We start from the raw sequence: 13835 nt of genomic DNA, 5'->3' as shown, positions 1-13835 counted from the left end.
CCCAGTATCCTGTTTCCAACAGTGGCCAATCCAGGCTACAAGAACCTGGCAGGATCCTAAGGAGTAAATAGATTCCAAGCTGCTTATCCCAAGAGTAAGCAGTGGATTTCTGCAACTCTCCCTTAATAATTGTTAATGGACCTTTCCTCCAGGAATTTGTCCAAACCTTTTTTAAACACAGATATACTAATTAATAGCTTTCACCACATCCCTTAGCAACAAATTCCAGAGCTTAATTATGCATTGAGTAAAAACATATTTTATTAGTTTTAAATGTATTACCCAGTAACTTCATTGGGTCCCCTGGTCTTTGTACTTTTTGAAAGAGTAAACAACTTATTAACGTTTATTAATGTATTCCAGCCATTATTTTATAGACCTCTATCATATCCTATCTCAGCCATCTCTTCTCGAAGCTGAAGAGTCCTAACCTCTTTAGCCTTTCTTCATAGAGGAATCGTTGCATCCCCTTTATCATCTTGGTCGCCCTTCTCTGTACCTTTTCTAATTCTGCTATATCTTTCTTGAGATGTGGTGACCAGAGCTGAACATAATACTCATGATGAGGTCGCACCATGGAACGATATAGAGGCATTATGATATTCTCTGTTTTATACTCCATTCTTTTCCTAATAATCCCTAGCATTCTTGGCTGTGCTGCATACTGAGCAGAAGATTTCAACGTATTTTCAACGATGATACCCTGATCCTTTAACTGTGACTCCTAATGTGGAACCTTGCATTTTGTAGCTATAATTTGGGTTTCTCTTCCCTAAATGCATCACTTTGCACTTGTCTACATGAAATTTCATTTGCCATTTGTCTGCCCAGTCTCCCAGTTTTGCAATATCCTCTTGCAATTTCTCTCAATTCTCTTGTGATTTGATAACTTTGAATAATTTTGTGTCATCGGGAAATTTGATCATCTCACTTGTTGTTCCCCTTACCAGGTCATTTATAAATATATTAAAAAGCATCGGTCCCAGAACAGATCCCTGGGGCATTCCACCTATTTTCATTGGGAAAATTTACCATTTAGCCCTACTCTCTTATCTTGTAACCAACTGGCAATCCACTGCCACCTATCCCATGATTTTCAAATTTCCTAAGCAGTATCTCAAGAGGGACTTTGTCAAATGCTATCTGGAAATCCAGATACACTATATCAAGTGGCTCACCTTTATCCATATGTTTATTTATGCCTTCAAAAGCAAGTAACAAATTTGTGGGGCAAGACAAATCGTGGGCTAAGACAAATCGGAAAAATTATTTTTCTCTCAACATACCATTAAGCTCTAGAATTCATTGCTGGAGGATGTGGTTAAGTCGGTTAAGCCCGGATTTTAAAAGGGCTATGTGTGTAAATTTCGGGGATTACAAGCGTGGCCAGGTATTGCGCATGCTGCATACATTTTACAAAGGGCCCGGCCATGTGTGTAACGCGCTGAAGTGCCGGGCCTGCTGAAAGGGGCGGCCCGGGGGGGCGTGGTATGGGCAGGAAGGGCAGGCCGGGACAGTACCTTTAACCGCTGTCCTCGGGAAGTGTGTGCTGGCCGGCGCGTGGAGTTTACTTCTGCTCCAGAGGGAACAGTAAGGAACAAAAAAATCATGAGTAGCTAGGAAGGGGTTAGGGTTTGGGGAGGAGAGGAGAGGAGAGGGGAAAGGGTAGGAAGGTTAGGTAGGGGTACAGGGAAGTATCAAAACCCTATGTGTGTTGCCGCGCGTTGCTTTTTAAAATCCCCCCTCCCCCCCGCACCAAGGAGCCCACCTGACTGTACTTGCACGCGCAGACATTAAAATCCAGCATGCATGAACGTGCGGGAAATGTATTTTATAAAATCGGCGCATCCATGTGCATGCACTCCTTTTAAAAATGTACTCCTTAGTGTTGCTGGGTTTAAAAAAGGTTTGGAAAAGTTCCTGGGGGAGAAGTCGGCTTTAGTAGCGTGGGATTTATTTAATGTTTGGGTACCTGTAACCTGGATGGAAAGAGGATGCTGGGCTTGATGGACCCTCAGTCTGACCCAGTATAGCAAGTTCTTATGTTCTTAACTCTTTGAAAATGACTTCTTTGGAGCAGGCAGTTTTCTAAAACACAAGTAAAGCACTGTTTTTACCTGTGGAAATGGCTTTGAGAATGACCATTCCTGTCACTTTTGGGAGTGAATCAAAACGTTGTTCCTTTTATCTGATCATTTGCTCTGTTCATTGCATCATCAAATAGATTGTAAATATAAATAATTAAAATATAAGTACATCATGAACTGATTTTGATTAGAGTATGGAACAAAAGTAACATAACATTAATTGTTGTGATATAAAGAAATGTGTATTCAATAAACAAGCAAGAGGACACCTTTTTCCCAGAAATTCAGCTGAATAAATGACTTGCTGAATATATTTACCTAAAGTTATCTGGCTACATGTTGACAAATAACTAAAGAACCTAACCAGCTATGTTTGAATGTGAGCAGTTAGATTTTTTTTTTAGTTATCCGGTCTTGTGTGGCCAGATAACTTGATACTTTGCTGGATGTCTTCAAAAGGTGGCGAAGTCTTGAAAACCAAACCTATATTTAATCCCCTTTTGAGAAGCTGCTGTTTAGAATGAAACACTTGATGGGTAAGGCTAGTGATCCCTATTTCTAATGGCACTTTTTTATGTCCAGTGTGATTTTTCTGCAGTCCTAACTGAATAATTTTGTATTGTGCTGAAATAAAGATCCTTTATTGAGGCATGCAACAGCTAATTGCTTTATATGCTTGGTTGCTTTCTATCTTTTCTCACTGATATTAGTAAGGCTTTGGTTATTACTGTGCTTCTTCTTTTGCTCCGATTGTCAGGGTTCAGTCATTAACAGTGTATCTTCGCTTTCTGTTGTTGGGCAGACTGCAGTTATTCCTGCTGTCAGGCAGCATTCAGTCATTACTCTGCACCTTCTCTTGCTGCTGTCATTAGGCAGGCATCAGTATTTATAATGTCATGACAAGTGAGATTAAAAAGAAAAATAAATGCCAGACTGCCTATAAAATATTTGTCATTTCTTCGTGAGCAAGGAATCTTGTTTCAATTTGTTGATTTTGCCAGTCCTATGAAGAATTTCCTTCTTTAGCTTCTAACAAAAATAATCGTTTCCTCTGGTAGGCTGTTTTCCATCAGCTTATGAATTGTCCTCTGTGCTCTCTTACTGCTGTTTTCAGCTCTTAGAATGATGATAAATTAGGCTGAACGATGTGTGACCTGTGAACTCTTACTTAACAGCTCCACAAGTATATCTGACGCTCTGTAGCCATCTATTATTTGCTCACAAATCTCGTTCTTCCTCACGGCAGGTTTGTACAACTCCATGGACAGCTGGATGATTGTGCCCAACATCAAGCAAAACCATTACACGGTGCACGGGCTCCAGAGTGGCACCCGATACATCTTTCTCGTCAAGGCCATAAACCAGGCTGGCAGCCGGAGCAGCGAGCCAGCACGGCTCAAAACAAACAGTGAGTTTTTTATTGGCTCCTCAAAGGGCAAGTTCTGGGGAGAGAGGACTCACCTTTCTTCTTTAGCAGTGTAATCTTGTCTGTTGCAAATTCACAACCATGAAATCTTTTTTTTTTTTGCCTTAGAAATGATAAGAAAGTGTGTTTCTGCTGCTGAAAGGCCCTAGACTTTTTGCATGCTTTTACTTTTCTATAAAATTAAATATTTTGACCTTCCACTGTTATATCCATGGCTCCTGATGTCTTTTGTATGAATTTTTATTGAACATCCAAGAGATACAATGACAAGCCATGATGAGTAACATCAAATGATATAATAAACATTCTTAAACTGTACTATTACAAATGTGCTACTATCAATATCATTTTTTTCTGTTCATTTTCCAGTCCCCCCTCTCCGTTCGTCCCATTCCACTCCCCCCAATCCCCCCTTCCCCCTATTCTCTAATTAAGCCGTAATTATGCTGCGTTTTTCCACTTTAAATATGGCTCCCATATTTTCTGGAATGCAGACAATCTATCATTTGGTATAGCTGTAAGATAGCCCATATAGTACCCTCTCTCCAACCTTAATATAACATCAGTTAAAGTCGGTATCTCCTGTCTCTTCCACCAGACTGCGATTTCACATGTCGCGGTCACTATCTGTGTGATCAGACCGGTTTGTAAGACAGCCTACGTCTTGGTCAATACTCAATAAGCACGATTTAGGATCTTTAGGTACGGTAATGCCTAGTACCTTTCCTGCGAGAACCAACACCTCTTCCCAGAGCGTTCCCAATTTTGGGCACGCCCACCACATATGGAAGAATGTGCCCCTATGGCCACTCCTTTCCAACAGTTCTCTTCAGGGATTAGTGACATTTTAAATAGTCTAACAGGGGTCAGGTACCACCGATAAATGATCTTGTACCCATAAGATACTGAGCTATGGCTGATGGCCATATGGCACTGATCCCATGTGTCATCATCGAGTGGAGCACCCAAGTCCCCTTCCCAGGCTAGCTGATATGACATCTTGGCTACTAATTCAGTCATTAAAAGGACACATGTACGAGAAAGAGGCCTTTTAAGTAGAGTTTTCTTTGCCATATTTCTAATTGCCCCTTGGGTACTTTTACTGGTAATGTCTGAAAAAGGTAGCAAAAATGTGAGAGAATATTCATTTTTATTATTGCCACTCTTCCCAACCACAAGAATTCTAACCTATTCCACTTGTCTAGGTCCTGCAGGATATTCTTAATGAGGGGCTCGTAATTAATGTGGAAGAGTTCATCAAGGTGCGGGGTTATCTTTACACCAAGGAATTTATTGATGTGTTTGCGATTTTAAAGGGGAGTCCCGCAGCAACTCTATTAAATACCTCAGGCGCCATAGACATATTCAGCAACTCCAATTTATCCTCATTCATCTTAAACCCTGATAGTCTACCAAAGCATCTCAGTTCTGATAACAGTACTGGCAAGGTCGTTTCTGGGAGTGCAGTGGTAAATAGGAGATCATATGCAAATAAGGTGATCTTGTATTCTCCCTTATTCACCATTAAGCCCTGTATCTGATGGTTACTACGAATCTTTTTTGCCAGTGGTTCCAATGATAGGGCAAACAGCAATGGGGATAGGGGGCAGTCCTGCCTGGTGCCTCTCTTGACTTCAAAGGGATCAGTATAAGAGCCATTGATTTTAATACGAGCCTTCAGTGTTTCATACAGCCTCCGAATCCATGTTATAAAATCATCTCCTATACCCATTTTCACAAGGACCTGAAATAGGAAGGGCCAGTGGACTCGATCAAAGGCCTTTTCAGCATCCACAGCCAATCGAGCTACTGGTATTTGGCGTTGTTGTGAAACCCAGATCAGCTCAGTGACCCGCCATACATCATCAAATGCTAGTCTGCCCTGTATAAACCCTAATTGATCTGGGGCCACCAATAGCAGTGCCACCTTCCCTAGTAATTCTGCCAATATCTTGGTCACGATTTTCAGGTCAAGATTTATCAAGGAAATGGGTCGGGATGATCCGCAGAGTGTGTGATTTCTGCCTGTTTTGATGAATACTGTGATCCCAGCTGTGTTGGTGGCTGTGTCAATGGCATCCCCCTTTCTCAATGATTAAACATATTAAGGGAAGCACTAACACTGCTGAGATTCTTATAGAATTTTGCAGTATAGCCATCAAGGCCCAGTGACTTACTCTACTTTCAAGATGTAATTTCTGCATTCAGTTGTAATCTACTATCCTTAGGTACTGATGGGAGGTGTATGGTATCTAGATATTGAGTTATCTCCAAAGGTGAGGCCTCATTTTCAGAATCATATAAATCCCTATAAAACTGTTTAAATCGCCTGCTGATTTTGGCTTGCGTGTATACTAAATTTCCCATATTATCCCTGATTTTCATTACATGATTTTTGGAAAATTTCTCTTTTAATCTCCTTGCTAAGTGTCGCCCTGCCTTATTGGCAAATTCAAAATGTTTTTGCTTAAGGAGATCTAACTAAAATGCGATCTTAGCAATATCTAAATCATTTAGAGCTCTCCGAGCCTCCTGAAGTTTTTGTAAGGTATCTGGCTTTGGGGACCTTTTATGACTCAATTCTGACTTCGCAATTTTCTCCAGTAATAGCAGACGGGATTTTTCCCTTTCTCTTAAGAATGTAGCCCGGACTATTAATTTAACCCTAACAGTGGCTTTCAAACTCTCCCAAAGAATACTAGGTGGTACCTCCCCATTATCGTTAATATCCAGGAAATCTTCAATTTCCAAGGTCAAAGTGTTGGTGTATGACTTGTCATCCAATAGTGAGTCGTTTAATTGCCAGAAGAGCATCCCTGCTTCCCTGTTGGTCACCCGAAGCAAGCGGGAGATATGAGCATGGTCGGACTATGTTATGTTACCTATATCAGCGGTCTGCACAGAGCTCACTAAGGATTTATCAAGAAGTAATCCAGGTGTGAATATGTGTTATGGGGATGGGAAAAATAAGTTAAGTTACGTGCTGTGGGATTCTCCAATCTCCAAATATCAATGAGGTTTCTATCTCCCATGAGATTCTTCAGAGCCTGCCTGCCTTTCCGTCCTCCCTCAGAACCCATGCCAGTATTATCTAAAAAGGGATATCTAGTCAAAATCCCCTCCTACTACTAATTGGCCTTCCGCCCAGTCTTGCTATCGTGGAGATCTTGTCTATAAAGCGGTCCTGTTCCGTATTCGAGGCATAGAAATTAAGTAGTGTATATTACTAACCATTGAATTGAATTTGAATTAAGATATATCTCCCCTCTTTATCATGTAGGACCACTTTAACATCAGCCACCACTGAAGCAGATAGTAATATGCCCACTCCCCAGTATTTTTTCTTTATGATAGCTGCGGCATGGAAGCATTGGGGTTATTTTGCCGAGTATAGCAGTTTCTCCTGCCTTTTAGAAAGGTGTGTCTCCTGGCAGAAAATAATATCCACCTTCAATGACATCATATCTTGGAGGAACAACTTCTGCATCCTTGGGGAATTTAACCCCTTAGTATTTATAGAGACAATTTTAACACTCCCCATTGATAACTATGTCTCCCCCTCCCTCCACAAGCCATTTGCAGAGAACCCATCATTGAAAATACTATACAGCGTCCCTTGCCCAATAAGACCTGATCTGATTTTGTGTACTAGGAGCCCCCAGTGTTGGGATTTATGGTCCACGTTCAAAACACAATGCTACATTCCACCCCCCCCCCCCCTTCTATCATCCCAGCCTCACCCCCACCCCAACCTGTAAACCACGTTCCACTCTAGTGGGCTCCCTCCATAGAGAGGGTGTTATCACCTCTCCATCCCGCACCCAGTGTGAAATAATTATTAACTATGAACTTTCCCCTATTATTGTTACAAGTCCAATTACTGGCATTATCTTAATCTTATCTTCTATGCATTATAACCTTCTTCTATGCGTTTGAAGCAAAGAAAAAAATCTCATACCCATAAGTTCATCGAGTCCCACTGCTCATCCTTAGATGTCGACGACCCTCCGGAATGTTGCCTTAATCGTCACCTCCTTTCTCCACCCATTGCCACTGTGGTAGGTCATCCAGGTGTTCATCTCCTTTGAGTGTCTTCCCAATGGGTTTTGGCCATGAGTCTAATATGCCGGCCGCTGTCAGAATCTCTTCAGCCTCCGGTACCTTTTTGACTCGGGATGTCACTCCATTGACTGTGAAGCTCAGGCCAAATGGGATCATCCGTCTATATTTCAGGTTCTTATTGCGCAGTATTGATACTATTTCCCAGAATTCTCTTCTCTTCTTTATGATTGTAGTAGCAGGATCCTGGAATACCTCAATTTTCAGTCCTCACCAGTCCACCAGTGCATGCTGTCAAGCATATTGCATTATCTTCTCTCTTAAGGGAAAATCATGAAAGCATGCAATTATATCTCTTGCTTGGTTATTGCAGTTAGGGCCCAATAATCTGTGCACTCTCTCCAACTTAATCGTGGGGTTATCATCTGTACTTTCTCCCTCTTTCAGTATGCTTGCACAAATGCTTTGGATTACAGTGAAACAATTCCCGAATTCCGCCCCTTCCAGTATGCCCCTGCACCATAAGTTTGCTCGGCGTGTTCTGTTCTCTAAGTCTTTGAGGCGATTAGCCAGTTCTTCATTTGCCTCATATAGTTTTTCCTGTTTGGACCGCCATTTTCTTAAGTCCGAGGCCTGGTCATCTAGGGGATCCTCGGTCTCTTCCACTCGGCGTCCCAAGTCTGCAATATCGCCACGCATTTCAACCATAAGATTGCCCACTTCCTTGTGTCAAGTCAATATCCGGCAGAGAACTGCAGCGCATGGTGAAATTTTGACGGGTCGTTTGTGAAAGCGGGGATGTTTAAATGTGTTCACTATGTTTTAAACTGATTAAATGTTTGGCGGGCTTAAGCTGAAACACTTCATGAAGACATTTAAACATCCCCGCTTTCACAAATGACCCATCAAAATTTCACTACGTGCTGCAGTTCCCTGTCGGATGTTGAAAAGTTTATCTTAATCCAGAGGAGCTGTTCTTGCGATTTTTGATTTGACACATGGCATCGCTCAATTTGGATATGAAGCCTAGCACAACTGGTGCTTACATGAAACCCTGACTAAGTTATACCTGTGGGATCGACTGTATTAACAGCACTAAGTAGACCCTGAGGCAGCTCCTGTGTGAGCAAAACTCGGCCAGAGTCGGGCAAGTCTAATAAAAGTCATTTGATAGACCGATCTTTTTTGTTTAAAAGTAATTCTCCATTAAATTGGTAAGAAATGTAACTCAATTAGGATCGGAGTATTATGTTCCTTCAGTAGTGTCCTTGTGATGATCCTATCTCCTGAGTTTTGTATCAATTGCAGCGCTCTTAAGGATTTTTGTGGGAGTCCTAGATACAGTAATCAAGAGGGGAGACAGTACAATAGACTGTATTGTAGTTCTTAAATCCGTCTCACTTGGATACGGTTTTAATCTCCTTAATAGCTGTAATTTAAAGTATGATGTGTTTATGACCTTTGAGATTTGAGGATTAAATGATAGTGTGGTGTCCATTATAAATGCTAAACTTTTAGCCTCTCTTACTATCGGAATTTTCTGATCACCTAGTGTTAAGAAACTCGGCAAATTAGGATCGGGAAATCTGACTAGATGTAGGATCTCTGTTTTTGATACATTCAATAGTAACTTGTTTTTGAAGAGCCAGTCTTTCAGGACCTCAGGCAAGATGTAATCCTCTTCAGTGTGAATTCAGTTGATCCTTCAGTTGATACATAAAACTGAATGTCATCCGCATATAATCAATAGCCCACATCTAACTGTGCCAATTCTTTGCATACTGGGGCTATATAGATATTAAAAAGAAGAGGGGAGAGTGCTGACCCCTGTGGCACTCCAGTATCAAGTTCAAATTTATCAGAGCAATTGCCTGAAATGCGGACAGAATGTGAACAATCTTTTAAAAAAGAAGAAAACCAGTTCAACACTGTATCGCCTATCCCAATATTTGCTAGCCGATTGATTAGGATAGAATGGTCAATGGTATCAAATGCTGTGCTTAGATCCAAAAATACTAGGAAGAACCCTTTACCACTCATCGAAAAGTGTTTACAAGGGATAATGATAGTGTCTCTATATTATAGTTCAGTCAAAAGCCGTATAGATAATCATCTAAAATATGATTGGTATCCAAAAAATCTTGGAGCTGAGATAGGACTGCTGTTTTTTCCAATAACGGCTATGAAAGAAAGGTTACTAATAGGACGATAACCATTAAGGTCTCTAGGTTCAGCTATAGATTTCTTTAGTACAGGTCTTAGTGTAGCTTCTTTCAAGTTTGTTGGAACATAACCTTCCAATAAAGAGCAGTTGATTAATTCTCCTAGAATTAATGAGATTTCTAATCCCAGATGTTTAAATGAAATATTTGAGCAGTTTGATAAAGGACAAAAGTTAGGTTTTAGGCTATGTATTAAATGAAGTACCTCTTTTGAGCTTACTAAGTAGAAAGATTCCCAAATACTGGTTACTTCACCATCATCCAATTCAATTTTACTGGGGCAACAAGATGTTAATTTTTTTATTTTTTCTCTAAAAAATAAGTCAAATTCTTGTGCACTAGGTATAATTTGGATGTCACTGGTAGGGACTTTGGTGGATAAATATGAAATAATTCTCTCGATTGATTAGCTGCATCCTGAATTTGTTTGGTGAGGAAATTTTTTGTTTATTTGACTCTTCTCTATAGTTATGCAGTTCTTTCAAATAAATGCCGCGATTTAATTCCAAATTGTTTTTTCTCCAGTGGCACTCTAATGCTCTCAGGTGCCTTTTATGTGTGATCAGCTCTTGATTCACAACAGTTACCTCTATTCAAAAGACCATAATAACATCGTAGATGACAGCAGAAAAAAGTCCAATTAACTCATCAAGTTAGGATAATATTTGTTTACAAATGTGTCAGTAATTGTATATGTTCTGGAACTGTAGACTCTGGATTAATTTTGAGAGTTAGTAAAGGTTAGTATAGGTTTGCAAGAGACAATATGAGAAGAAGCTTGCCAGTAAGGCAAAAACTAATAAAACCTTTTTCAAGTACATTTGAAGTAAAAAAAAAACAGTGAGGGAGTGTCCCACAAGTGACTTTACTCAACTGACACTGACCTGGCATTCCTGCTTCGTGCGGCAGATGCCGCTACTGTTGCTCCTGCCTCCTATGCACTGCTCCTGCAGTTAAAGGGCCCATGGCGGGAAAAATCCCACAGTGCCCTTGGATGACATCCTTTCCAATTGCCCTATAAAAGGACTCTTCAGAATCCTCAGCTTTGCCTCAGCAAGAAGGTCTCCTAGTTGATGCTCCTGTCTTGTCAAGCTTTCCAACCTGGTTCCTGTCTTCAACTTCAGTCTGGATCCATCTTCTCAGCTAAAGCATCCATCTCTCTTGTTCTTGGACTACCCTGGCTGAGTCTTCATCAACCATCTATTGACTGGAATTCCTTACAGATTGACCAACGTGGTTTCTCCTGCTGAGAACATTGTATTGTTTCACCTTTGTCTCCAGCCACTTCACTTTGAACCACCTTGTCTGACGTGCCGGCTTTGCCGCTTCAATGTACATCCTCTTCCAGTCTATTTGTCAAATGCAACCTGAACCTCTGATATCTTGCAATGAGTTTGAATGCTCTAAGTCTTTGAAGTCCGTTGTCCTGGAGGTAGAAGCCAGTGCTAAGATAGCAAAAGCTGTCCTCATTCAACACGATGATCTTGAAACCTATAAGTCAAGTCTTTGTTCTCCTACTAAAGGATCCTTGCCTGCAGTTCAGGATCAGTTTCTGTCTTCATCCGAGCCTAGAACCTTGAATGGTTCTTCAGTTCAGTCTTAAAACCAAAGAAGTCCTGGATCCGATGTCTGGAACCCCGAGGCCCCAGTTGGTAAAGAGGTACCTTCATCTCCTCAGAAGCTGATGAGAAGAGGCCTGAGAAGGGGGTACTGTTATGTTTGCTGCTTGCGGGGAGGTCCCGCGAGTAGCTTTATTCACCAGACACATGCCCGGCATTCCTGCTTTGTGCCACTCTGCTCCTGCCTCCTACATGTGTGTGCATGACACTTCTGAGTTAAAGGGCCCGTGGCGGGAAAAGCCCACAGTGCTCTTGGATGACATCCTTGCCAGTTACCCTATAAAAGGGCTCTTTAAATTCCTCAGCTTCACCTCAGCAAGAAGGTCTCCTGGTTGCTGCTCCTTCTGGTTCCAGTCTTCTGTCTTGCTCAAGCCTTCTAGCCTGGGTCCTGCCTTCACTGTCACAGGTTTCTGCGTTCGGTTCTAGCCTGGTTCTTCTTTTCAGCTTCTGCCTGGTTCCATCGTCTCAGCCTTCAGCTTTGCTTCAGTCTTTAGCTTCGCTTCAGGCCTCAGCCTTGTTTCAAGCCATAACCTTTGCCTCAAGCCGTCAGTCTTCTCTTTGCCTGGCTTCAGCCTGGTCTTTGTTATATACTTTTTGGACTCAGTCATAGTCTGGACCGTGCCAGGATTCGCTCACCCACCACTGGCATGGGTCTAGGACTCTACCTACAAGACTGCTTCAAGGCAAGAGAGACTCACACATACGTAGTTCCTTACAGGGAGTCAGTTGGGCTGCTATATAACTGATGGGCACAAAGGGTGCTTAGGGAAGGCAAGGAAATAAAGAAACTGAAATAATTATTGCCTCAGTCTTTACTGAGGAGGATGTTGGGTGCATACCCACACCTAAAATATTCTTTAATGGTGGAGATTCTGAACAACTAAAAAATATTTGTGATAATCAGATTGACAAACTAATCACCAGCACCGGATGGTATCCACCATTTTGCTAACCTGTTACTAGTAATCTATAACCTATTATTTAAAACAGTCAAAATACCTGAAGACTGGAAGTTGGTTAATGATACTTCACTTAGAATACATATCCAGCGCAGCTCACTGCTTCAATGGCAGGGGGAATGAAGAAAAGAGGATTTATATTCAAACAACCAACAAGGTCTGAATTGCACAGGCTGGGTAAACAAGCGTGGGAGTAGCTTGCTTATTACGGTGGTTACTACTCCAAACCAATTAGCAGGATACTTCACTTAGATGCAGCTCTAGCACTGCTATCTACGATGGCGGGGGTGGAAGGGAAATAGAACCAAAAAAATTATTTAAAGGGACAAGAGTAACAGAAAAGTATGAAAAAAAAAGTGTAAAACCTCGCTGGGCAGACTGGATGGACCGTTTGGTCTTCTTCTGCCGTCATTTCTATGTTTCTTTATTTCTATATATGTGATCTTGATTTTTTAAAAGGGTGCCAGGACTGATCCAGGAAACTAAAGACCAGTGAGCCTGACATCGGTGCCTAGCAAAATGGTAGAAACCATGCTTAAAACATAATCATTGGCCATATAGATAGAGGTGGCTTAATGGGGAAGAGTCAACATAGTTTTAGCAAAGGTAAGTCTTGCCTTACCAATCTTTTAAATTTTTTGAAGGTATAAATATGTAGGTAAAGGTGAGTCAGTTGATATAGCTTATTTGGATTTTCAGAAAACATTTGACAAAGACTCCCTGAGAGACTCCGCAGGAAATTAAAAATTCATGGGATAGGAATCAGTGCCTATTATGGCTTGGTGACTAGTTAAGATAGGAAACAGAGAGCTTTCCAAATGGAGAAAGATCAGTAGAGGAGTACCACAAAGATTAGTACTGGGACCTTTGCTTTTTAAAACAGCAGCGGATAGTGAGGTACTGCAAAGGGAACTTGTGAGAGTAGGAGTCTGGCACCTGAATGGCAGATGAAATTTATTGTGGAATAGAGCAAAGTGATGCGCATAGGGAAATAATCCCAACTACAGATACGTATGCTGGGTTCTGTATTGGGAGTCACTACCCTGGAATACGATCTTGGAGTTCTTGTGGACAATACGTTGAAATCATCAGCTCATTGTATGGTGGTGGTCATAAAAGCAATTGGGGTGTTAGGAATGATCAAAATGGAATGGAGAATAAAGTGGAAATATCATATTGTCTCTGTATTGAGTTATGGTGTGTCTGCACCTTGAGTATTGTGTGCAGTTCTGGTTGCTCCATCTTAAAAGAGATAGTAGAACTAGAAAAGTTGCAGAGAAGGGTGATAAAAATGATAAAGGGGATGGAACAGCTCACATTTGATGAGAGGCTTTGCAGGCTAGGGCTCTTCAGCTTGTCAAAGAGATCACTGAGAGAAGACATGACAGAATGGGTAAATAAAGGATGTTATTTACCCTTTCAAATAATGCTAAAAGATGGGGACACTCCATGAAACCAACAAT

General features: G+C 41.3%; 1 protein-coding gene across 6 annotated transcripts in view; it reads left to right on the top strand.

Moving 5' to 3' along the window:
* LOC115094464 (probable E3 ubiquitin-protein ligase MID2) overlaps positions 1-13835 on the top strand; it is an 839223-nt gene that overhangs the window by 730208 nt on the left and 95180 nt on the right. For all 6 annotated transcript variants that reach the window (XR_003857558.1, XM_029607549.1, XM_029607550.1 and 3 more), the window contains one exon: positions 3334-3495. Coding sequence is in view for 5 of the 6 variants with exons in the window: in XM_029607549.1 (XP_029463409.1) it covers positions 3334-3495 (162 nt within the window). In the remaining variant the exon portion in view is untranslated. The remainder of the gene's footprint in view (positions 1-3333; positions 3496-13835) is intronic.

The sequence above is a fragment of the Rhinatrema bivittatum genome, chromosome 6, assembly GCF_901001135.1.
Source record: "Rhinatrema bivittatum chromosome 6, aRhiBiv1.1, whole genome shotgun sequence".
NCBI lineage: Eukaryota > Metazoa > Chordata > Amphibia > Gymnophiona > Rhinatrematidae > Rhinatrema > Rhinatrema bivittatum.
Note: the sequence above shows the minus strand (reverse complement) of the source record. Positions and strands in the feature narration are given on the sequence as shown.